This window comes from Gymnogyps californianus, chromosome 3, assembly GCF_018139145.2.
Source record: "Gymnogyps californianus isolate 813 chromosome 3, ASM1813914v2, whole genome shotgun sequence".
Lineage (NCBI taxonomy): Eukaryota > Metazoa > Chordata > Aves > Accipitriformes > Cathartidae > Gymnogyps > Gymnogyps californianus.
In genome coordinates this window covers 46,902,170-46,925,865 of record NC_059473.1, presented here as the reverse complement: position 1 = coordinate 46,925,865, position 23,696 = coordinate 46,902,170, and the positions used below count along the sequence as shown (strand labels likewise).

At 42.4% G+C, this 23,696-nt stretch overlaps 1 protein-coding gene across 1 annotated transcript; it reads left to right on the top strand.

The window, feature by feature from the left end:
* The first annotated feature begins 1,189 nt into the window (after positions 1–1,189).
* Positions 1,190–23,451, top strand: C3H1orf198 (chromosome 3 C1orf198 homolog). Its single transcript, XM_050893609.1, has 4 exons — positions 1,190–1,570; positions 8,894–8,944; positions 18,503–19,054; positions 20,976–23,451. The coding sequence occupies exons 1-4, from the start codon at positions 1,223–1,225 to the stop codon at positions 21,030–21,032; spliced, it is 1,008 nt and encodes a 335-aa protein (XP_050749566.1). The 5' UTR covers positions 1,190–1,222; the 3' UTR covers positions 21,033–23,451.
* Positions 23,452–23,696: the final 245 nt, after the last annotated feature.

Sequence of the window (23,696 nt, the reverse complement as noted above, 5' to 3'; positions counted from 1 at the left end):
AGTTCTGGTGGACAACTCTGGCACCTGTGGTCAATAAAGATGACTTCAGACAGCACCAAGCATGGAGAAAGGCCAACAGAACGAGCAGGATGCTGGAGCGAAGGTTGATTTAACACAGGATCTCCCTGTAAGTACATTAGTCAGAAAAATAGACGCAGAGAAAAAAGTTAAGGCTAAACAGAACACTACTGACACAAGCTGGTCATAATGCTGGCAACTTGATTTCAGAAAGTTGGAACAGTTTGGCAATGAAACATTGTTTTAAGATGTTGATGTTGTGCTGCAATTATTCACCAACTACTTTCTACCCCCCATTCTCCTAATTCATTGAACATTTGGAAGAAAGCTTTCTTCCTCCTGCAGCACACCTAAGACCAAAAAACCTAGTTCCTTCAGCCTATAGGAAATCTATTTTACCGATATAACTAATGCCTACTGCATGGACTTGTTGCACTCGGGCTGCAACTTTATTTTACCAAAATAATAGAGGCTTTAGACCGACTTGCTGCTGAACCTGTTGAGGTGGATGAAATAGCCCATCCCAGGCATGATGGCTCTTCCGACAGGAGCTGCCGGACCTTTTATCGCGTTAAGAAACAAGTAAGACTTATTTAGGAGTTGGTAAAGGCGGGTTCTTGGTTCTGGCGCTGCTCTGCCAGCTGAGGCAAGTCGTTTCCTGGTGCTCCTGGCCCCGGCAGCGTGGGAATACTGCCGCTTGCCTCCTCTGGAAGGGAGGGGAAGGGCTGTGGGAGAGGAGCGCTACGGGCAGGGGCACTGACGGCCGCGGGGCCCGGGCGGGCACGGCCGTGGCCGCAGCCTGGGACGCGGCTCCGGCTCGGCACGCCTGGGGCTGGCTCCGACGCGGTCAGCCCCACGCTGTCGACCGTAACGACACCGAAGCGAGCTCGGGAGGCGGCCTCCGTCCCTCGCCAGCTGCGAGGCAGAGGGAGAAAGGCGGCCTCCCCCCGCCCGAGAGCGCCGGGCGGGCGGCCGGCGCCGCGGGGGAGGCCGGCAGGGGCTGCTGCGGGCGCTGGGCGTGCGGGAGGCGGGGTGTGCGGCGCGGCGGCCCGGCCTTTATAGGGAGCGAGGGGAGGTGGCGTTTGCAGGAGGGGAGCGGAGCGGAGCAGGGAAGGGAGGAGGAGGGCGGAGGAGGCGGTTCCCATTCCCGCCGTGCGAGTGCGCCCGGCTCGGTGCGTGCGGGGCTGGCGGCGGCGGGGTGGCCATGGCCTCCATGGCGGCGGCGATCGCCGCCTCCCGCACGGCGGTGATGAACGGCAACCGGCCGCTGGACGAGCGGGAGCGCAAGCGGTTCAGCTACTTCTCCTCGCTGAGCCCCATGGCGCGCAAGATCATGGCGGAGAAGGAGCGGATCCGCGAGCGCTACGGGCCCGAGTGGGAGCGGCTGCCGCCCCGCCAGCAGGACGAGATCATCGACAAGTGCCTGGTGGAGCCGCACGTCCAGGCCCGCTACGCCGCCCACCGCGGCGCCGCCCGGCCCGCCGCGCCGCCCGCCTCCTACCCCAGCCTCCGCCTCAACACGGGCCAGAAGGTGGTGCACTTCGGCGACGAGGTACCGGCCGGGGCCGGGGGGGGGGGGGAACGGGGCGCCGGCGGGGCCCGCCCCTCTCGCCTCAGCGCCCGGGCGGGGGCCGTCGGCACTGCCTGGGCGCGGCGGCTGGGCCGCCTGAGGGAGCGGGGGGGGGGGGGTCCGCCATGGCGGGGCCTGGGGGCGAGGGGCGCTGCCCGTCGCCGCCGCCGCACGGGCGGGGCGGGTGGGGTGGCCGTAGCCTTGCCCCGGCTTCGCGGCTGCTCCTGCTCGCGTGTGCCGCCGCCGAGCCGGCGCTCGGCTGTGGAGAGGAGCGGGCGTTTCTCGTCGTTGGCCACTCCGCCGGGGGAGTTGCCCTGGTGATGCGATTTATTTCTTTCCCCGCTCCGTGACTGTGCAGGAGGGCGGGGTGTTACACTGTAGGCGAGGGGACTCGGTCAGACCGTAAAAGCAGGAAAGGCACCAAATCGGAGTTCGTCTGAGATAAGCAGAGGTAACTCTGAAGTGGATTTCGCAAAGCGGAGACTTAGAGAAGAGGCCGGTACCAGCTCCCTCCAAAAGCGGGGCATGGCTGTGGCTAGCTCTGGAAATAGTCCTGTGCTGAAAATGGGCTGTAGGGAATGTTTATGCTGAATTAAATCTCTTCCTTTTTGTGTCTAATTTTAGACACAGTTAAAAATACAACACTGAAAACATTCCAGCTCTTGGTATTTTTGACACCTTAAAAAAATGCAGCCTGTTCCATGTCACATGCCAGGAAAAACAAGGGTGTGGAAAGATAAGATGGCAAAAAGTATGGATTTTGAAGCTTTTGAGAGCCATCTATCTAATGGTGAAGCATGGCGGCCCTTCTAGAAATCCATAGGTATAAGGGTACCTGCTCCAGAGCAGTGGGTCATGTTACCGAGTGTGATCCATTGAAGAGGAACGTCTAACAATGCTTGCAAAGCCCTGACGGTGCTCTTCAGATACTGTATCTCTCTTATTCTGCATATGAGACTTCATTTGTTTTGTTTTCTTTTACATCTTGGTATGATTACAGAGCCGGTATCTTTCACTATGTTCATATAGTATCTTAAAGTGACCTGTTGTTAATTAACTTATGTGGCTTCTACCAGAAAAAAATAATCTGCTTCTGCATTTGTAATCATCAATCCAGTTTAAAGAGAACAGTGCTGCTTTTAGCCTCTTCACCAATATCCCTTGCAGTGGGATTTGTAAGAAGTGTTTGAAGCACATAGATACTCGGCATCGTGGTTCCCAACCAGCTTTGTGCTAGAAGACTGCTGCCTGTGTTTCACCTGTCAGGAAGGTGTGACGATGTGCCACTCGCACATCGTATCTAGAGTTAGAGAACGTATGGTCAAGCTCAGTTTTGTTTAGTCCGTGATACCAGAAATTCTGGGTAAATATTTGCTAGTAACAGACCATAACTCCTGGTGAAAAAGAGGTATAGAAGGATGCAAGACAGCACATTTGGTTGTGCAAGCAGCCTTTGAAGGGAGACCTAAACCTGAAGTTGGTTGCGAAAGGATTTAGGTTAATGACTGTGGAAAGTAAGTATGTTCAGCTTTCCCAGTCTCAGACAGCTCTGCTATGCTTTCTGCTTTGAATTATGTGGATCCGGGAGGAAAGCAAGCTTGTTGTAGGTTGTTGTGCTGCGCTGTATGGAAATAATAATTTCCCGCTTGACAAAATGTCTAGAGAGTCCATCTGAAATTTGGCAAGTTGTTTTCTTTCCCCTCTTCCCCCGAAATACAGCTGTGATACAAATAATGTTGTTGGTGGTGTTTATGTAGCCATTAACCAAAGAAAGCATGGTTCATCAACATACTTGATGCAAAGAGTTTAATTTTGGAAGCATCTGCCTCAACTGACTTCCTCCTTGACTTCCAAGCTGAAGTTAATATAAATTGTATTTCTGAAGAAAAAGAGAATCCACTCATTTTGGCATCCTCCATTTCCATTTTAGTTCTTCCAACTGCACTGTTGAGCCTTGGAGCCTTTCCTGGCTCCTCATCTGATAGCTTCCTCTCCCCGCCTCCTGCTCCCTTGCTGGCATTCGACCTGATTCTTGGGCATTTGCCCTGGCTCCTTGTCCTGCTGTTACAGAGCCACTGCGGCCCGTCTCTTGCCATTTCGGTTCAACTTTCCAGGCTTGCAAATGCTTTGCCTACAGAGCTTTATTATCTTGCTGTCTTCTGGTCTGACAGCTTACTGAGCCGTACTACTGCCATCTTTGTAAAGCGTAACTGCTGCACATACCATGGTCACCCAGCCCTCGCTCAGGGCAATTAGACTGGTCCTGGCTGCTGTCCCTGTCTGGTGGTGTATGGTATCCTGAGGCAAAGAAACGCAGAGTAGTCTGCATACCTCAGAATCACTTGTTGATGTTGCAGCGCTTTCAGTGTCAGTGTTTTGGTCTGATGATGGTTCTTGCTGACACCTTGCTCCAAAAGCTTCATGTTTCCAGCCGCAGCTCATCTTCCCTGTTAACTGATGTTGAAATCTGTAGTGATCTACCTGTGCTTGCCTAAGCATGGAAAGTTGATCTCTTTCATCTCGTGTTCTTTGGAGGACTTGGGAGAAAGCAAAACAAGGATGAATGCTGAAGGTACTGATTTACCCATACAGGACTTTCACCATTTCAGTCCCACTTTCATGCATGTGACCACTTTGATAAGGTGGTCCAGAGGATATATGTAGTGGTCTTCCATCTCTGGACGGTTGGTTCCCTCTTTCTCACCCCCACTGTTTCCCATATATCTTTTCTAACACCAAACTCATCTCCTGAACTGGTAGCCCAGGACTGTAACCTCTCAAAGTATCAGCATCTCTTACATTTTCAAAACACCTTTCAGTGTGTTGGCTGTGTGGGAAGGCTGTGACAGAAAATAGATGTGCAGTAACAGGACCGTGGCATCCTGTAGCCATGATGCAGTCATTTCGTAGTGCTAGAGCACTGCAGCACCATGTGTGACTCTTAGCAAATGCCTAGAGTCAGCTGTGTGTCTCTGCTTCTTCTCTTCCATTATCTTATCCTCATTGCGGCATTGCCAGTCATGGAGTTAATAACTGACGCTGTACATGCATTGTGAATGCAGTTCCTAAAGAGGATCGGTGCCAGGACACCAGAGCTGCTTTTTTAATCTCCCATCTTGCTGTCAAAGAACTGAAGGCATTTTAAAAAGTCTCAAAAAGCTTGATGGAAGAAGTGGAAGTACAGGAATCGGGCTCCCTGATTCCCCAAACAGCGTTTCTCTCTGAGGCACAGAGTTGAGTTGGGTTGGGCGGCACCCAGTTCACTTGGCATCTACCTGTGTGCACCGTGCTGTCATGGTGAGGATGCACGCAGGTGCTAACACCAGCCATTACGTGTCCACCATCGGCCTCACAGTGTCAAGTTAAGACTTCCTAGTTGAAACAGACCCCAGAATACACCAGTTCAATAACCTTGATGGCGTTGCAGGCCTTGTTATTTTCCAACATCTCCTCCTAGCGAAACCCAACATCTCTTGCCTCTCTATCTTGTTCTGTTTTCTAGAGTTGTGTGGTCTAGGTCATGCATATATTTTTCATCTCTTCTAGGCTAATAGGGTCATTTAACACCCCCATGAAAAAAGCTTTGTCCTGTTTGCTGAAGATTGACTTGCTATCATTGCACATGGGCCCAGCACCAGGAGACTATTTGTTGCTTCACCATCATTTTCTGTGTCTAGACAGCCTAGGCCTTCTGGCTGAGGGCTTTGGGAGGCTGCAACCTTCAAGCAGAGCTTCCTCTTTCCCAACAAGCCTCCAATTGCTGGCATTTCTCCATTTATGTCTAATGCTCGTAGTGGTCGAAAATAAGGTTAACTGAGCAGGGGAAAATCTGGAAATAGAATCCGGGACTGAATATAAATGTAATATAAATGGGCTATTTTTGAAATACGCCATAAATTATGAGCCATCATGAGGGGAATAGGTGGAAAAACAGCAGTGTGTGAGAGGCTACCACCCTTTGACCGCTGTAGTGGTCAGCTTGTGTTAAGCATCTGATTTGATGTTGGTTGATGCCACTGGATCCTCCCTGTTTAGTTCAGTGAAAGATAGTTTAGATATTCAGTTTACAACAAGTTCTCACTCTTCTCTTAATACTGTTCCTCTTTATCCACAAGTGTGTGACACACACATGGATTTAAGGTCTGATTTTTCTTTTTTTTTTTAGTTCTTTTTTTTTAAAGGGATATTGAGTATTTGAGCAGTACTCAGCAGCTCAAAGAGTTGGACTTGAAATAACTAAACTTTTCATTGAAGAAAATGCCATGTGCTTTAGGAAGCGGTAAGCATTTTATGTGGAGGAAAGACAGGTAAGAGAGTTCGGTTAGCTTCATTCATCATCTTTTAATAGGGAAGCTTGACTTATCTACCTGAAGGCAGATATGGTATTTGTTTTGCTTAGCCTTAAGAGCTTTGGTACCAAGCCAGAGGATCGACCCTTTCATCTCCTACTTAAAAATGCTTTAAAGCAACGAATATTCAATATAGCAATAACTTTTATGTTGGGCCTGTTATAGACTTGTGCTTTTTAATAAATGAAAAATGCAGGGCAGTTTTTGAGTGCAGTTAAACCCCAATAACCGGCAAGTCCTGTTCTGATAACACTTCTAAGATGCATTTGTTGGTGGGTTTGTGACTGCCTGCTTACTGTCAGCTGCTCTGAGCAATGCTCATGTCAAGATACACTGGCACGTTTCTGCCAGTGTCTTCCATTTTGAAATTCAGATGCTGTTTTGCTACAGGCTGCCTACATATAGCAAACGTAGCTTATGATTCTTTTTTGTATATTCTGCAGCTGGTTGTTGAAGTCAAGTGTATGACCAGATTTTTGCCTCTCTCTTTCTCTTTTCTTTTTTCTTTTTTTAGCTATGAAATATGTTGTATGAGGTCCCGTTTCTTACAAATAGGTTCTTTAATGCTGATGAACAAAAGTTTATTTATTTGCCTTGTTTCTGGAAGAAGGCTTTGTTGTGTGCTGAAAACAAAAGCTGATCAGATATGGATCTCTTCTAATCTGTGTTGATGATAAATAGCCTTGAAGCCTTTTTCTCTAGAATTTCCACTCATAATTTACTTTTGTGAATATTGAAATAGTTGATACTTCTGCTCCCATTTTCTTCAAGTGTGTGAGAACTTGTTTGTTCTACGGAAAGCAAAGTTATTTCTCAAATTTTGTTGGTGATAAATATGAATCAGGTGCATCAGACAAGAAGTTGTTGAACTGTGTTCTCCTGCTTCTCACTTTGTCCTCTGCATGTCCTCTGTGTGAGGGCACAAGAGGTGGAGGCCACAAACTTCCTTCCCTTCCCTGACAATGGACAGAACCTGACAACTGTCTCCTTCATCCTAGCTTCAAGTACACTTCAAGTAACCACAGACATCAGCTCCTTGAAGCTTTGTATCCTGAAACCATGTGTTATCCTATTTTATCCTTTGCTGGATCCTATGGAAGATCTCTTGAATGTGGGCAAAGCTCCTCAGACTTACTGGCTCCAAGGTGTGCTGGGCTGTGCAGCCCGAGATACAATGAGCCATCCTTTTAAGAAGAAAAATCTATGGTCCTTTTCTTTCAGGGAACTACTTCTGCCTAACAAGTGTCTACTACTTCCATCTTTTGAAATAATCTATGAAAGGCTTAGATTTTGTCTCTGACAAGAACTTTTTAACAACCGGTGCCAAACCTTAGGTAAAACCCACTGACAGCTATGCCTACATGTCTGGAGCTTTAAGGTGCTGTGACAGCATGCAGGAGTGTCACACTGTTTGCTGGACTTCATTTCTGTCCTTTACTGCTGTGGTTGAAGTCGAGTACTGATTTGTCCAGACCCCATGTGGACAGAAGGGTTACGGTCATACATTGTGTGTGAGACTCAATCCAGTGCCTGGGCTCTCCCATCTCTCTTCCCTCCTGGACCATGATTCCTGTCATGCGTGCTTCAGATGGTCTCTATCAGCCCAGTTCTTTTCAAGAGCCTGGGATCACCCTCATATATACCACAAATACTTTGTTGCTGGAAACCCTGTGTTTCACAGATGAGTAATAGTTGGAGAATGACACATTGTCATGTTCAGGAGATGGTTTCAGACACTTCTAATTGTGATTTCATAGCCCTTGGCCAGCAAAATCTACCTAGGGTGAAATAAGAGATGGCAGATCAGGAGAATGCTATCAGATGTCTGAGAAATGTGTTTCTATAAAGGCAGAGGTCAGAAATAAGAAGAAAAGGGCAGTTATGGTAAGATGTGGGGTTCCCGTGTTAGCTTAAAACATGGTCTAGTCCTGTTCTTCTTTAAACAGCAGGAGTGTGAAACAAGCACTCCAGGTCTTGTCCTGTCCTCTCCTTCCCTGTGCATGGTTACTCCTGGCCTTTCTCCTTCCATCCAGTGTTCCAACTCCTCTTCCTCCCCTGATGTACTGGGGTGGCCAAGCTGTGGTATACTCAGTACGGAGGGCGCAACTCATTACCTCTACCAGCGTGAACATCCAATGTACAAATGAGTCTCAGCCACGACTAGGAATAGAAGTGTGATCATTTTGTTGCAAGTCTTGAACAAATGTGAACAACGTTTATTTATTTAGTTATTTATTTATCACTCCTTTTTTCTCTGTGGGTCGCATGTATTTCTGGAGGGCATGCCGTGTATGAAGAGATTATTTAAATTTCTCAAATTGGGATTATTTTCAGAAAAATAGCTTCTTAAAAGAAGCTATTTCAGATTGGGATTTTACTCTGGACTTCCTGTGGTTCTTTCAACAGCACTGAATACTTATCTCAGACTGATCGTCACTGAAGTGACGTAATGATGTGTCTTGTCAGGGCTGGATCCAGCTGTGGCTTGGCCTGATGGACGCACAGCTGTTTTGCTGCCACGTGACTGCCTGGTTGCACACGTGCTCTTCAGTCTGTGGAGGGGAGGAAATGGGACTTTATTTCCCTAAGGCCCCTGCTCCTCTTGTTATTTCGGTCCCTGTGTGTTGCCAGTGGCTACCAAAGAAAATGCCTGGTAGAAAACTGGAAATACAATATGTTTTAAAGCTATTTGTAGAGAAACCGTTTAAAGAGGTTTAGACCAGGTTAAACCTTCATATATTTTGTAGCTTAGATTAGTATACTAATTGATAATCTTCCCCTCAGAGAACTTGCTTTCAGTCAGTCTTAAAATGTAAGTAGTGCTCTCACTTTTTAGCAAGTTCTGTGGTAGTGGTTGTTTTGCTTCCATCAGTGCAATGTAATGTCATCTGTATGGTGCTCCTGAGCAGGTAAAGCTGCTCATCTGATTTTTAGTCATTCTTGAATTTTATTTCAGGACATAACTTGGCAAGATGAACACTCAGCTCCGTTCTCCTGGGAAACGAAGGTAAATATGCAGCAATTTTATTTTTAATGTTGGCTTGTCATTTTATACTGTTTGTTGTGCATTTATATTGTCTTCATTTTGTGACTTGATAGACTAATGTCACCTTTATTCTATGAGAGCTGTGTAAAGTGACCGTCATGCAAATGAAATGGGACTGGTGTGCTTTAATTTACATCAACAGAAACACAAAATGTACTTAATGAATGTTCTGGCTTCAAGTGCAGGTGTAAAACTGATTCATTACAAATTATTTGATTTTTTTAATTGTAAATTTTTTAACAACTCCCCATGTTTAGCAAACTTTTTAAACAACTTTCCATGTTTAGCAAGACCAGTGTCTCAGATATTGTATAGACGTAACTGCATTTCACTTTTGAAGTCAGGAGTACAGTAGCTAGGAAATGGGGTGAGAAAGGTACAGATACCTAGTAACTTCAGTGGATTCTTTCTTAAAGCCTGTCTGATGCTTCATCTTTTCGTTATGTACTAAAATGTAATGAAACTTGTTAGCCTGGGGCTATGCTAGAAGCATTGTGTTATTTCCTCTCCAAAAGGAAGCTCCTTCAAAAAATAATGTATTTTTCTGTGGTGGGTTGGTTTTGGGTTTGGTTCTGCCCCTTCACCCCCTCCCACTTTACCTCTGGTATTTTGTTAAAGCATTACTTACGATGGGATTCTCATAAGGCTAACACAGAGCCAGAGTTCTCCATTTTTCTGAGTCTGCAGTGTGAGGAAATACAGTTGTGCCATATTTGTAGTGGGAAATCAAGTTTAGTTCTTCTTGTTGAAGAAAATCTGGGAGCAAAAACACAGCTAGCTCATTGCCTTTCTCAACCGGGTATGGTGGGCATGTTAATTTAATCACACATTTCAGACTTTGTGTTTTCTGGCTTTATCTGCCAGAGGAAGCTGCTTCTCCCCTGTTTCTTCCATTTTTTGCCCTTGAACTATGTAGATTATCATGTAGGAGCTTATGAATATAATCTTAGCCTAATGCAGAGTAATTATTTGGAAATGCCAGTGAATGCTAAATTAATTCGGTTGACCCTAGACGACTTGTCAGCCTTCCCCGCTCAAGGTCACTGCGTGTAGCTAGCACCCCATCTGTGCTTTGCAGATGCTGATTAACCTATAACTTGATGTGACTCCTGGGTCCCTGCAACCTACAGTGCTGCAGTTTAAGAGAAACCATTGCCAGTCTTCACTTGCCTTAAAACTCCCTTATAAGCTGTGGTGGTTCAGGAGTCAGTGGAGGTTTTCCTGCAGTGGAAGCCTGGTAGCTCAGGCAAGCCTTTCTATCTTTCAGGACCCTTAGAAGAAGCAGCCACCAGCTTTTCGTATAATACTAAAGAGGCTTTTAGCATGGATGTACTTGGGTGAAGCTGCCAAGAAAAGAAAAGTAGTGAGAAGAGCGTGGACCTCATTGACAATAAATCATATGTTGGAGACAGCGGTGTTGCCTCTCCCCTACTTTTTGATGCAAACCCTAAAGCTCAATTTTGGGAACATGGCAGCTATAATTGTATTTCTAAGCTCTGTCTTGATAGGATTTTGTAAGTTCTGAATACTTGAACTTCCTGGAGATAGTGCTTCGTGTAATGCACTGACTAGTCATCCATGATGAGATGCATCTCACTCAAATGGATTTTCTCTTTAATTGATAGTTGTCTTTTCTTTTAAATGCTTGTATGTCTAGTGAAGTGTTTTTCAACCCAGCCTGTGGTTTATCCCTTGCTGATTAAGATTATTTTTACTATCCTCCTGGTGTCTCAAAATGAGGGACCGCAATGGATAGATGCTCTTCTGTAATGAATGGAGGATCACAGAATGATATGGGAACACTCGTGTGACTGCTGAAGAAAAGTGAGGTGGGGAGGAGGTTGCTTTAGAAATAATTGTCTCAGCTAATCAAGCTGTGCTTCCCTCTTTCTCCCCTCCCTCCTTGCTGACCAGAGATAAAAGCTGTGCCTCAGCTGTAGGCTGAAAAGTTGCATGACCTTTTCCTTTAGCAAAACTCTAGAGAATCCATTTTGTCTGGTTTTATGGGGTGTGGGTTGGTTGGTTTGTGTGGGTTCTTCCTTTTGGTTTTTCCCCAGTGCCTTATATTGTGTCAGTCTTTCAGCCAAATCCTTCAGCTGCTGAGTCTTCCATTTCTAAAGGTGGAAGGTCTTGCTTCATGCTTACTCTTTGATCTCTTCCCTAACCAGTACTTTAATAAGATAATATTGGAAGGCAATTTCTCCATGAGGTACCGGCTGAGGAAAAAGTATCCTTGCCTAATCGGTCCAGCGTGGGGAAACAGTGAAGAAACCTGAATGAGCTGTTTAATAAGGTTGACGTGTTATAATGCACATTCGGTGTCTTGTGAACCAGATTTGTTCCCACTGTTATTTCAGGCTGTTAGGCTCTTTCCATTCCATGAGCTCTACCCCATGATGGGTTATTCTTTCCATAGTATTCTTCTCCCTGATCTCCCTTTAATACAGAGTGTTTGGTTTGGTTTGGTTTGGTTTTTTGCGTGTTAAGTGCCCTGATGATGAAATTCCTTTGTTCTTTTGCAGCTTTGCATGAATGTGCTCTGGCTTACCTAAGGAAGGGAATGTGGTGTTCACTTTCTGCTTTTGCAGAGAAGGAGCAAGCAGAGATGTAAATCAGTAAAACCAATAGTTTGGGGGTTTTTTTAACATTAAGACTAAGAAAAATAAAGCAGCAAAATCAGTATTTGTAACTAACTTCAGGAAAACTGAGAGGGTAGTGAGAAGAGGGGAGGGCATGTTTTCTGCAAGCTGGAGCCTCTCTCAGCTATTACAGTGATGCCAATGGTGATTCCAATTGATTAGGTATGGACAAATTTTTCTCACGGTAGCTAGTGCAATGGATTCCCTGATTCCATGGCTGTCAAACTTATCCAGAGAACAGTGCACTAAATTGCTGTCATTTTGCGCAGAACATTGCTGAAGGGCTTGATAACTTCAATTCTGTCAAAAAAAAACCTTTCTGTGTTCTCATTTTAAACACAAATGTGAGATATGGCTTAAGTCGTTCATATCACAGCAAACACTTGCATGAATATCTCCACCATTTTTAGCTGTTTGACGTGTATTTAAAGTTCTTGTCTTACCTCTTTATTTTTAAACCCTCAAACAAGGCAAAAAAAGCAGAAATACAATGTAAATTGCTGAGTTAGCTGTTAGACAGCATTTAAAATACTATTTTTTTTAGTAGAAAACTGTAGCACTTCTCAGAAGGAAAACTACTTGGGAAGCAATGAGTTCTGGTGGCACTGCAAATAAACTGACATTTTAAAACTAGAGATTGAATTGGAGGGAGTGATTTGGTTCATGGGTGGAGTCCTCATGAACATAACACGTCTTGAAATGTGGGTTACATTTTTTAACTGGAGCTAAAGCCAGGTTTATGAATTTAGGGCATTCTATTTATGTCTTCAGGTTTAAGTGAGATGAAAGCTAACATTTTGGCTGAGTTTAGCCTTTGAGGTTTCTTGGTTTGTTTGAAGTAAAAATTCGGTGAAACTCAACACAGACCCCAAGATATAAATGGAAAACAAGAATCATGCCTGGGTTTGGAAATAAAATTTCTCTGCAACTCTTCCTGAACTCAGAACTTTCTGGTTTTGGTGTGGTTTTTTTAAAAGAAAATTAATTTAGTAGTGGGCAGAAAATATAATTTCAGTCTGCCACCTCAGCTAACACATTAAATGCACAGAGCAGCATGGGAATAAGTTGGAATCTATTTCTAATTCATGCTATTAACTAAAATAGTTTTTATTTCAAATGCTTAAAATCATCACATGCACATCTAAAAATTTGTTGGTCTTGATACAGGTAGAATAGTTGCGAAGGTAGCTTTAGAGAGTCCTTTTTGTACTTTTTTCTTTTTAACCCCTGGCTTTTTCTTCCTTCAACTCTCTTCTTTCAACAGGCCCTCAGATATTTGTTGAAAAGAGATGCCTTCAAGGTGTGTTTAAAAATAAACAAACAAACAAAAAAAAAAGAGAAAGTGTCAAGCTTCAATCCCTTCAATAATCTGGTTGCTGCCTCCCTGTCTGAATTTCCTAATTATATTGCTACAGAAGTGATCCAGCGATGACTTAGAAAGAAAAAAATAATGTTGCACTTAAAAAACATGCTTTGCAAACTGTTTCCTTTATCTAAAACTAAAAGACAGTCTTCAGTATCCTTCTTTGTACAAGTCCTAGTTGGTTTTGTGTTTGGTTTTTTTTTTTTTTAATAGGAAGAAAGTGGCAGAAAAGAATTTTTTTTCCCTCCTTCCTTAGCAGCCTTGTATTAAAATCGTTTGTTACAAACTGTGCTTTGGTGTGATTATCAAGCTGGCATAAATGGCAATGCTTCCTTGGAAGGAGAGAAGAGTGATGCCTGAGGTTTTGGGTTTTCCCTTCCCTTTTTGATCTAGACTACAGATGTTTAAAACACAGTGCTGTAAGACTGCTGTTGACTATTAGTTCCTGAGCAAAAAAAACCCCAACTTGTGGTAATAGTAGCTGTGTTCAAGGTTTATTTAATCTGCATGGCCAGATGTTCTTGGCTAAGGATTCAATTACCTGCATCAATCTTTAGATAGTTGTTTTTGAACGTAAAACCATGCACATACCAGATACTGTCAGTACGAGTTTGCTCAGGCTAGCCAGTAACAGTGGCAGACTAGAATGCTGTTCATATCACCAAAGAGTAGATCATGAAATTCCCTCCGAAGCTCCACACTATGTATCTTCGGCATTGTCTTTCTGTATAGACTAAAATTACTTAGATTGGTTTTGAGTGCTTTGCTCTATTTTTGCCCTTGCAATTGGTCTCTGCTGACCTAGGGATTTCTTTCTGACTCTGAAAAGATCCTGCACAGTGTGTGCAGGAAACAAAGCAAAAACTGCAACTACTTTGGGTCCTGTATTTATTTTGGTTTTGTCCATTCAGCAAAGCAAAGACATCTTCTAAATCATTTTAAACTTGGCTTTCTTACCTCTGCACGTAGCAGGCTGTGCTTAAAACAAGTTGCTTTTGACAGTGTTTCTGCAGTCTTTGTCTCAACAATTTGGATTTTTCAGGCTGCCAAGCAAAACAATTTGTTTTGGCTGTGTTTGCTTGACTGTTTAGTAAAATACTACACATTCCTGATGAGTGAATAAGATGCTTAAAAAAAAAAAAGGTCCTGGGTTCTTTGTGGTCATATTGTTTTTAATATAGACTTATGAACTGAGACCTGATTTTATACAGTATTATTAGATCATTACATTCTTAGTGTGTGGTGCCTCTCTTTTAGGATACGTTGTTTCCCATGAGTATATACAGCCAGTATTACGATTTGGTGGATTATCCCTGCCTTGAGATTTAAGTTAGGTCTAAATTTTTTAATCAAAAAAATAAAATTCCTAAATACCTTCCTATGGTCTTTTTAAGGAAAGATGGACACGTAACTTCCTAAAACCTGCAATTTTTAATATTACTTATATTTATTAGACAGAAAGATGATCCAAGACCTAGGCATCCTTTATTTTAACCCTTGCAGTGGTTTGGGACCAGAGGGATAAGACTGAAAAGAATACAGAGTTCTAGGTTTGCTCTGCCTCAAAATACTACTTTGTGCGTGCTTTCACTGTCTCTCTCTTAATGTGTTGAGAATGACTTGCTCTTGCAATATCTTGAAAACGCTACTGCTGTTAATAGCTTTTATTTGAATTCTGATAACTTCTAGAAATTGCAGTTGGGACTGTACTAGCCTGTCTGTAAACTCTTGAGACTTTTTGGGCTGAACAGTTCCCAGAAATACAATTTGGACAAATGGTAGGAAAAATAAAGTATTATTATTTTATTCCTTAGATGGGGAATTAAAGTACAGAAACTGCAGCTCATTCAAAGTCACACAAAATCTATGAAAGCAGCTGGGGACTCAAACCCTATCTCTAGAATCCCAAACTGTGCCTAAATGACAATTCACTTTTGACCATCAAATCTTACCGCAATGTTCAGTGTTTGCTTCCCCAAGGTGCCAGCTGGTAGAGTGCCCCAAGTGCAGTTCTGCTGCTAAATGCTCAGCTGCAGCTCACAGCAGCTCTGCCTCAGCCCGAGGAAAGCGAACGTGCGGTACGGCCCTTTACGGACTGGCTGCTACCGTAAGTTTGATTGGGGCCAGGAGAGAGATGCATCAAGATATTCTCATGGCTGGCAAATCTAAAGAAAAGGAAATGTTTTTGGGGGGATAACTGTCTTTTAAATGTCGTTTCCTTCCCTCTCCTGCTGACCCAATCAATTGCCAATTTGCAATCTGATGTAAGAAATTGAGAGCAGAACACTGATTAAACTCACGCTTCTAGTGTCTAGTGACTCATTAGAATGTACAGTGCTACTCATGACTTAGATGTCAGCATGGGGTGTTTTGCACATGGATCTTCTCCATCTCTACGTGAAATTATCTCCCTACTTATACTGCTGCTCTGTTGGTTTATTTGGTGGGAGGGAGGGTGTTTATAGTATTTTATTGCCAATTTAGTGATTTGAAAGATATTGCAGATTAATAATTTTCTTTCATCAACTACATTTCTTAGGTGTTCAGATGTCTTAAGTAACCTTGAAAGTCAAATAGAAGCATTATATATTTCAAGGAAAATAGAATAACTTGTGACTGGTCCACAGAAGTTCTTGGCTTCTTGAGCTAAATGCTAGAAGCAGAATTATACATCTGACCTCTTGGGGCTGTACATACATCATGCTGAGACGCAGTGCTTTCAGAACCTGTCGGGGTAGTCTTGTCTTCTTCGCCTTCCCTGGGGGAGAAAGGAAACTCCTGAAGAAGTATTTTTATTCAGATTATTCCATGTCAGGTTATGAACTGTTTGATCTCCAAAGCATACCGTGATACAAATATGCAATCTTAGATGTTGGGTGGTCTTGTCTTCTGAAATGGAAAGGTTTACCCCATGGTCTCTGTTCTAAAAGGACAAAGAAGGCATCCTCTCCAGAACATGGATCCACGAGTGGGTTGGAAAGGGTACAACTGCCTGAAGTTGTGCTGCAGTGTAACGCTCTTCTCTACACTAGAAGCAGTCTGCCGCTTCCAAACCAGACCTCTGAATTGGTATTTGGACCCATACGAAAGAACATAAAACATGACCACAGGCAGTGGCTTTTGCTCCACAGCATAAGAACTTCCTAGGAGGACTGGCTTTGCTTGTCTGTCTTGCTGCCGTTGAAAGGCAAAGCCATCTTGTTAGTTTTCCTTTTTCTAATTTTTGTTCTAACAGACCCCTGCTTCCCTTCCATCAGTGTTTTTCCTGGATTGTGTTTCCAACGCTATTCTGGTGGATCTGGGGCTGTGATGGCCCCTCTGCCCTCTGGGCACTGACCTTCCCTCTCTCTTGGGCTGGGGGGTGAAGGAATCATTTTACTGAAACTGACTGCTGCTGTGGTGGCCTTTAGCTACTGTCATCTCTAGCGTGAGCCTTGGGACAGGCTACTCAGAAGAAGGAAGACTGTTGAAGGATAGAAAGTAGCACTGTTTTAATTCCTACATGACAAGGCACTTAAGTCTTCCAAGATGGAAATTTTTTTTTTATTTGTATTTTTTTTCCCCCTTGGATATTGGGGAAGTACAGGTCTATTTTACATTGTGTTGTGGGGTTTTTTAAGTTGGGATTTTATCAGTTCCGAAGTCTTAAAGCATCTTAACTTCAGGGTGGTAAATCTCTATTTGGTAGTATTGCCAAATGAGCTTAGGGAAATAAATCCCTATATTTTAATATGAGGAATGGCAGTCACTGTAAATAATCCTCAACACCATTGCGTCCATAGTTTGTTTATGCAGAATTTATCTAAGGAAAAATCTCCTGCTCTTTACGTCATGACTTTTGTTTTAAAAAAAAAAAAAATTGAAGCACTAAGGTTTTTCCTCTTAGTTTTTTGCAGGCAGGGTGGGGTGTTGAGCTGTTTGATAAGACTTGCATGTATCCTTGCACTCACCTTATTCTAGCTGAGCTATAATTACTTACAGCTTGTTTATGTTCTGTATCTTTTGATAACACAGTATATTCTTAATGAAAACATGGAACTTGGTGCTTCCTTGCCTGTAACCTTGGAAAAATATCTAATGTATCTAATTCTTTAGAAAGGTCAGATGTTAGTCCATGAATCAAATTACGTGTAGTCAGCTGCTGACGGTTTAAAAAAAATTTGTTTTATAAATAATCAGTTGCTGAGTTAACATTTGCACTTTGATGAGAAGTTTCTGAATATTAAATACTAGGCGTGTGAGGCCTGCTAGATCTAGAGTCCCTTTGAACTTAACATGCACAATAATGTAGGACTCGAGATCAAACACTTCTAGTGAAAATGATATGCAACTAGGACTTGTTTTAGACTCAGGCCCGTAGATGCTATTGCAGTTTTATTCAGGAAAGGCCAGGTAATGAAGTAGAATGGGGAAAATATCACAAATCTGTAATGAACTTCAAAAGTATCTATTAACCGCTTGTAGCAAAAAGCTAGCATTTGAAATGTCCTCTGAATTTTTTCAAAACTAATTAGGCCCATAATGACAACAGTGTAGCTCTAACAGTAAATGCAGTTTTTAATTTTTTTTTGTATTGTTTGTTCCATTTTACAAACAAAAGTCTAGACATTAGGTTGTTCTTTGCTAGCACTTGCTATGGTGCTGTGCTCCTAAATACAGTAACGCTTACATGTTCCTCAGAGTGAAATAAGGCTTAACTTTTATTAGCCTAAAGAGTGTCCAGCTAGGTGACGATCAAGATTACTGAAGTGGTGGTAAGTAAAATGAACATTTTGAAGTACTGTTCGCTTTTGGGTGGCTTTTGCAAGATCTGTATCATGCTTTAACTGTGGTCACTTGCTTCTTTGACCCAGTGTTACCTCTCAGAAATGAGTACAGCTGTCTGCACTGCAAGTAAAAACAAAACAGGACTCTGGAATAAGTGAAGAACTGGTCCTGCTGGAGTTGTTTCTCTTCCTTCAGAGGGGCATTAGAATTGTAAAAAACACTTATCAGCGCATACCCATTACATCTAATCCTTTATCTTGGAAGTAGATGGAGTTGTAACATGTTGCCAACTATTTCAAAGACTATAATGGAAGATTGCCTTTTAAACTACACTGTAAAGCTTTTTTGCTTTATATTTTCATGTAAAACATCTATGGCTTTCAAAATGCATCCACAACTGTTCTAATGTTTTAGTGCCGCTATTCTAATGTTTTAGTGCTGTGCATGCTATGCACTGCTGTCTTGGATGGCACCGAGTAACTCGAATACGATTGCTTTCTCTGACTCCTCTGCAGCAGGTCTAGGACTCTTACGTTTGCTTGCAGTTCAGACTTCTAAAAATTATTATTTTTAGGTAGCTACGAAGATAGACATTTATGGAGAAAATAAGTTAGCTTTGCTGTGGTATCTACTGTCTGGGAGTTGTCTAGCTGTGGGCAAAGGTGTTATCTATATGCAACAAGATCAGAAGTTCGAAAGTGTGTCTTTGTGAAGGGCTTTGAAATACTGTTTTTCTTTAACCCTGAACAGAGTCAGATGGAGTTCAGCATTGCATCTCTGTCTATACAAGAACAAGGTGGTGCCCAGTTGCAAAATGAACAGAGGCAGCCCGTTAAAGCAGCACCTGGCGTCCAAGTCCCTAAATCTTCTCAGGCCAATAAGACCCCTGGCTCTGATGGGTTGATAGCGTCCAGAAAGGAAGAAGAATCTTCTTTCTGGAAGATAAATGCAGAGCGCTCAAAGTTTGAAGGAGACAAGTCTGAGTTCCAGTCCCTGACTCCCAGCCAGATCAAGTCCATGGAGAAAGGAGAGAAACCCCTTCCCTCTTTTTACAGACAAGAGTCTGCTCCAAAGGAGATGGCAAAAGCTGAGAAGCCCAGCGTAACTAAACCAGAAAAGTCTGTCGCCCCAAGCCTACCTTCTGTATCTCTCGAATGGGAGAAACCTCGACCAACTCAACTCCCTGCTAGTTCTCTAGATGACTTCTTTCTTCCTGACCCACCACAGGACCTGGCATCTTCTAGGACAAACAAGGAAGATACTGATGGTATTATACTTACAGATCCACAAATGCCTGGACAGGTAAGGACTGCTATATCCACTGTCCTTAGATTTAAAAACTGTATAGCACAGTAAAATCTGACTAGGCCACTCTGGAAGATTAGGGACTCCATAAAGCATTAAGCCATAGCTAAGCTTGCTGGCTTTTTATCCTGGAAATTTAAAGAAGTCTATTTAACCAACACGTTAACTGCTATTGTTTGTTTCAATCAAGTATTTTTTAATGTAGTAAAGTGCATAGGATAAAGGCATCTTTTAAATATAGTACCAGAAACGCTGACATGGCATCTGGTGGCTAACTGACAGCAAGCTACCTAACAGTATAGGGTAAAGAGCTTGCTATATCAAGTACAAGCGGTTGGTTTTTTTTTCTTGAAACAGCAAAACACTTAATGGAAAAAAGAAGTTTTTTAACTTGGAAAGTACATAAACTAGAGTCTAGGATACTTTATTGGTACACGCAGCATAGCGGTGAATGGCAAACTAGTTTCTCAGCTGTTTTAAGCGGTAGCCCAACAGCCACTTCCCAGTGCTTTGTCCCAGGCAGCTGGGCTGCTTTCAAATGTGTTTTCTCTTAAAGTCCAAAATGGAAATGGAATGAGCTTCCAGAATTAGCCTTCTCAATGTTTTTTTTAATAAAAAAACCCAAACAACCCAACAACAAAAAATAACTGTAAGCAGCTCAATAGCCAATTGAAGCTATTTAAAAAGCAGATGCTGATCTGTGAGAAAAGAAAAGGAGCAACAGGATATGACATGGTGAGGGAAAGAAAAGGAAGAGGTCTGAAGCCTGAAAACTGTCAAGTAGAGGAGTGGTTCTTCAAACAGAGCTGTGCCATTCTGTTTGGAATCTGTAGCATCACTCTGGCATAAGCCTGACATATTACTGTACACCTTAAGCATGTCGCATAGCTTTTTCTCTACCATATTTTTCCAACAGTGATTGTTTAAATTCCGAACAAGATGATGTAAGATCAGAAAGATGCAGGATGAGGTAAATACTTGCAAGAGAAGTAAGTGGCAGCACTTAGGAGAGAACAATACTTCAGCCACTTCAGTATTTGGAGCCCTATGTTTAGTTATTTTTTTCTGAAGCTAAGACATAATGCTTCTTGAGCTGTTTTGCTGCAAATTGTGACCGCTGTAGTCCTTTAATTTTAGTTAAAGGCTTTATCACATTTTCCTACAAATTAATGGTTTGTTACAGTTTTAATTCCTTTGTGAATGTTTTCTAGCTAACTGAAATAGTTTGAAAAGCCTGATTTTTCTCTCTGTGGAGAAACAATCCTCCCACGTCAAAATGTGAACAGAGTAGCAGAGAAGATAATATGACAGAATTTTCTTCGTTTCCTCTTTTCTGGATTAGCTTCCCTGTTCTGGGGAAGAGAGCCATGCTGTAGGAAGAGAATCCAGAGACTCAGCTGTGTCCCTTGAATAGTCTTCCTGAACACTAAAATCACCTTAAATGTCATGGCTAAAAGTGCAGCACTGCAGGAGTGAGCATGTTCCTGATAGCCTAGTAAATAACTTGTCAACAAAGTTTAAACTGTGTAGTTTTCTGGAAACAACTGGCTATCATTGCGACAGGCAATCCATTGAATTAGTGATGCTTACATTCTGTGTTTGTTTCATTCTCTGCAATTCCCACTCTAGTCTAAAAATTGATCTTTATGAATTTTTCCATGGGGAAAAAAATAACATTTTGCCTGCAGACCACTATAAGGATTTTATTTTTATCTGGAATTGCCTTTTTGGTCATTGTGAGTATTTTTCCATGTCTAGCATTTTCTGGTGTAGATTCATAGGTATCCTAGAGCAAGGTGAAGAACTTGAAATATAGGCAGACAACATTTTAAACTTTCTTTTGTAGACAGGCAGTCAAGTACTGAGTTTGTAATACCATAATTAACAACCACATCTTATTTCTTTTTTTTCCTTGCAGACTAGTACAAGCAATGTTATCTTGAAGACTGGCTTTGATTTTCTAGACAACTGGTAAAAGATACTTCAAAATAGATCAAACCAATTTTGGGGAAGGAGTGGAATATCTCCTTGTATGTTAATTTACTAGCATTTGTGTCTTTTTCTAGAAGTAACTTTCAAAGTCTTAAATGTTGCCTTTATATAAACTTTTGTAATACCATATGCGTTTTTGTTTTTTAAACAGTGATAGAAGTGTGGTTTCATTTGGATATTTTTTTAGTATCTGTTAAAATTTTTAGTAGCTACTGTATTGAGAGGATGGGAGAAGTTACCATGCACATGTTAAAGAAAAACAGATGAGAGTCTCCATATCCTAGAAATGGAACCTACAGGACCAGATCGCTATTTTCAATCGAAACCTTGCTAGCATGGCTTGTAAGAAATAGCGTTGCACATGCAATGGTTCCAAATAAGCAAATAATTCCATACTTCAGATAACTAGCAAAAACAGTATGAAAAATATGCATACGGAAGAATTGCATTGACTTCTGCATTTCATTTAGTTTGAAAGTAACTTTTGTACCACTTATTTGAAAACACTTTTCTTTTGAAGAGGGCAAAGGCATTGCCAAAATGATGGATCCAAAGAAGCACTGTGTTTGTACCCTACAAATCTGCTAAAATAGCATAAGAGTGTTAGAAAAATGACCTGGGGAAATGACAGGTGTTTCTGGTCTTTGGCTTAAAGACTTGGGGGTGGGTGGAGGGGCATGGGACAACACCTAATGAATGGGAGAAACTGTCTTCAGGGAACACAAGCCTAATGATTTCACTGCCTCCTTACTAGAGCATAACTCTTCATAATAGTAGTGCTGGAAGTACAGCACTGGGAGGTGCTGGAGTGTAGATTACCTTTGTGTCAGGAAACCACTATGTTTATGGGAGGTCATAGCAGTATAAGGCTTCTTTGTTTTTTAAGCAGCTTATCGTCTCAAGGACTCATCAACTTTGGTGCTTTTTCCTCCTTGTGGGTACATTCTCTTCAGCGTTCAACATCTGGGTTACATTTTGTTCCCAAGGTGCAAAGAGGCATCTCAAGGTGGCCCTCAGCAGACTTGCCTCCAGTTCTGCTTTCGAATGATCTTTGGTGTTTAAAATGTAGAGAACAAGACTAGCTGTCGTTTGAATCTGTCGTCTCTGAAATGCAGCATGATTTACACACTGACTCTCACTGTGTTTACCTCACCTTGAAGCCTTAATTCCCCCTACGTACAGCCAGTGACTGGTCTGCTCCAATGCCAAAGGTCTGACCTTTCCCTTTACCTCAGCAATAGTCCCATAGCATTTGTTTGGGGTAGAAGGCAAAACACAGGGCTCTAATGCGTCTAATGGGTCCCCGCCAAGGCTATAAGAAGGTCACCATCTCCTAGACCATAATTGTGCTAGGCTTCTCATGGATTAGCACTTGACAGTTGGTTCAGTGCCAGGGGCAGTTAAATGTGCAGAATTGGATGCTGCAGGATTTTCTTCCGCCTGTTACAGGAAGAGTTTGAGATGTCCTGGAAGAATCCTTGCCTCTAATTGGTGTGCTGCTTGCTCTGAACAAGCGGAGGATGCTGACGGAGCATTAATACTTACCTTTTCATCAAGGAAAATGTTGTAAGCTACCCCCTTCCCCCTCTCCCCCGCCAAAAAAAAGAACCACCAAGCCCAAAACCTCCAGTTTTTCTAGTGTTTTCTTAAAAGGTTTCTTAGCTAAAGGGGAAGATTGCCACAGAGTATAAGTCATTGTGTAGCCTTATTTATAGACTTCTGAAAGCTGCTTTAGATGCTTCCTGAGATGTACAAACTCCTGTAATTCGTGGATATTGTCTCTGCATTCAGCAGTTCAGAAAATACTTGTTTCTACCAGCCTGGACTTAACTGCTGGTTTTTTTCTTAGCTGGCCTTTTTTAGCATTTGCTACAAGCATCCAGCATTAATATAGCTTAGAACGACTTTAGCACAAATTCTTTAGGTGTATAATTAGTATTGACTTGCACCTTTTTTTCAAAGCTGACAAATGTTAACCCTGGGGTTTACAGTTACCAGTGAATCTGATTTTCTGTACATTCAGCTGCTGAAAAGTTATAAATCCAACATGAAGATGCACATTCTATAATCTTACTTTGATATGGGGAGATCTGAAAGCAAAGTCTCCTACTGTTGAGGAGTGTTATTTTAAACCTCTGCTAAATACCTTAAAGCTTCTTAGGGAAGAACCTGGGCTGCCTGTCTCTTCCATCGGCTAACTCAACCCTAATACACATTGGGACCAGCTGGTAGAACATGCTGCAGAACTTTTTACTTATCCTGGTAGGTTTTTCCTGTGCTTTGACAAGAGCTGATGCTCCTTCTTTCTTTAATATGTTTTTATTAAACATTCTTACAAAAAAAATGTACTTGGTCACATTTTATATTAACAATGTTTTAATAAAGTCACTTTAAATAGAACATTTCAGGCTTTTGTGCTGCTTTGCGTATTGTCCTTTATACTCTGCTTTCCTCAGTGCCATTGGAGTTGTTTGGGGCATCTTGAATCTGCCTGAGAGGCAGCCAAGAATGATCTGGTCTAGAATTTAGAAACTGAATTTCTCAGATCAGGGGAAAACCAAAAAAAATCAATACACTGCAGCCGTTTTTCAAGCTTTTAAGTGAGGCTGTTTGGGGAAGTGTCTTTATCATTTTTATCTGACAGCTG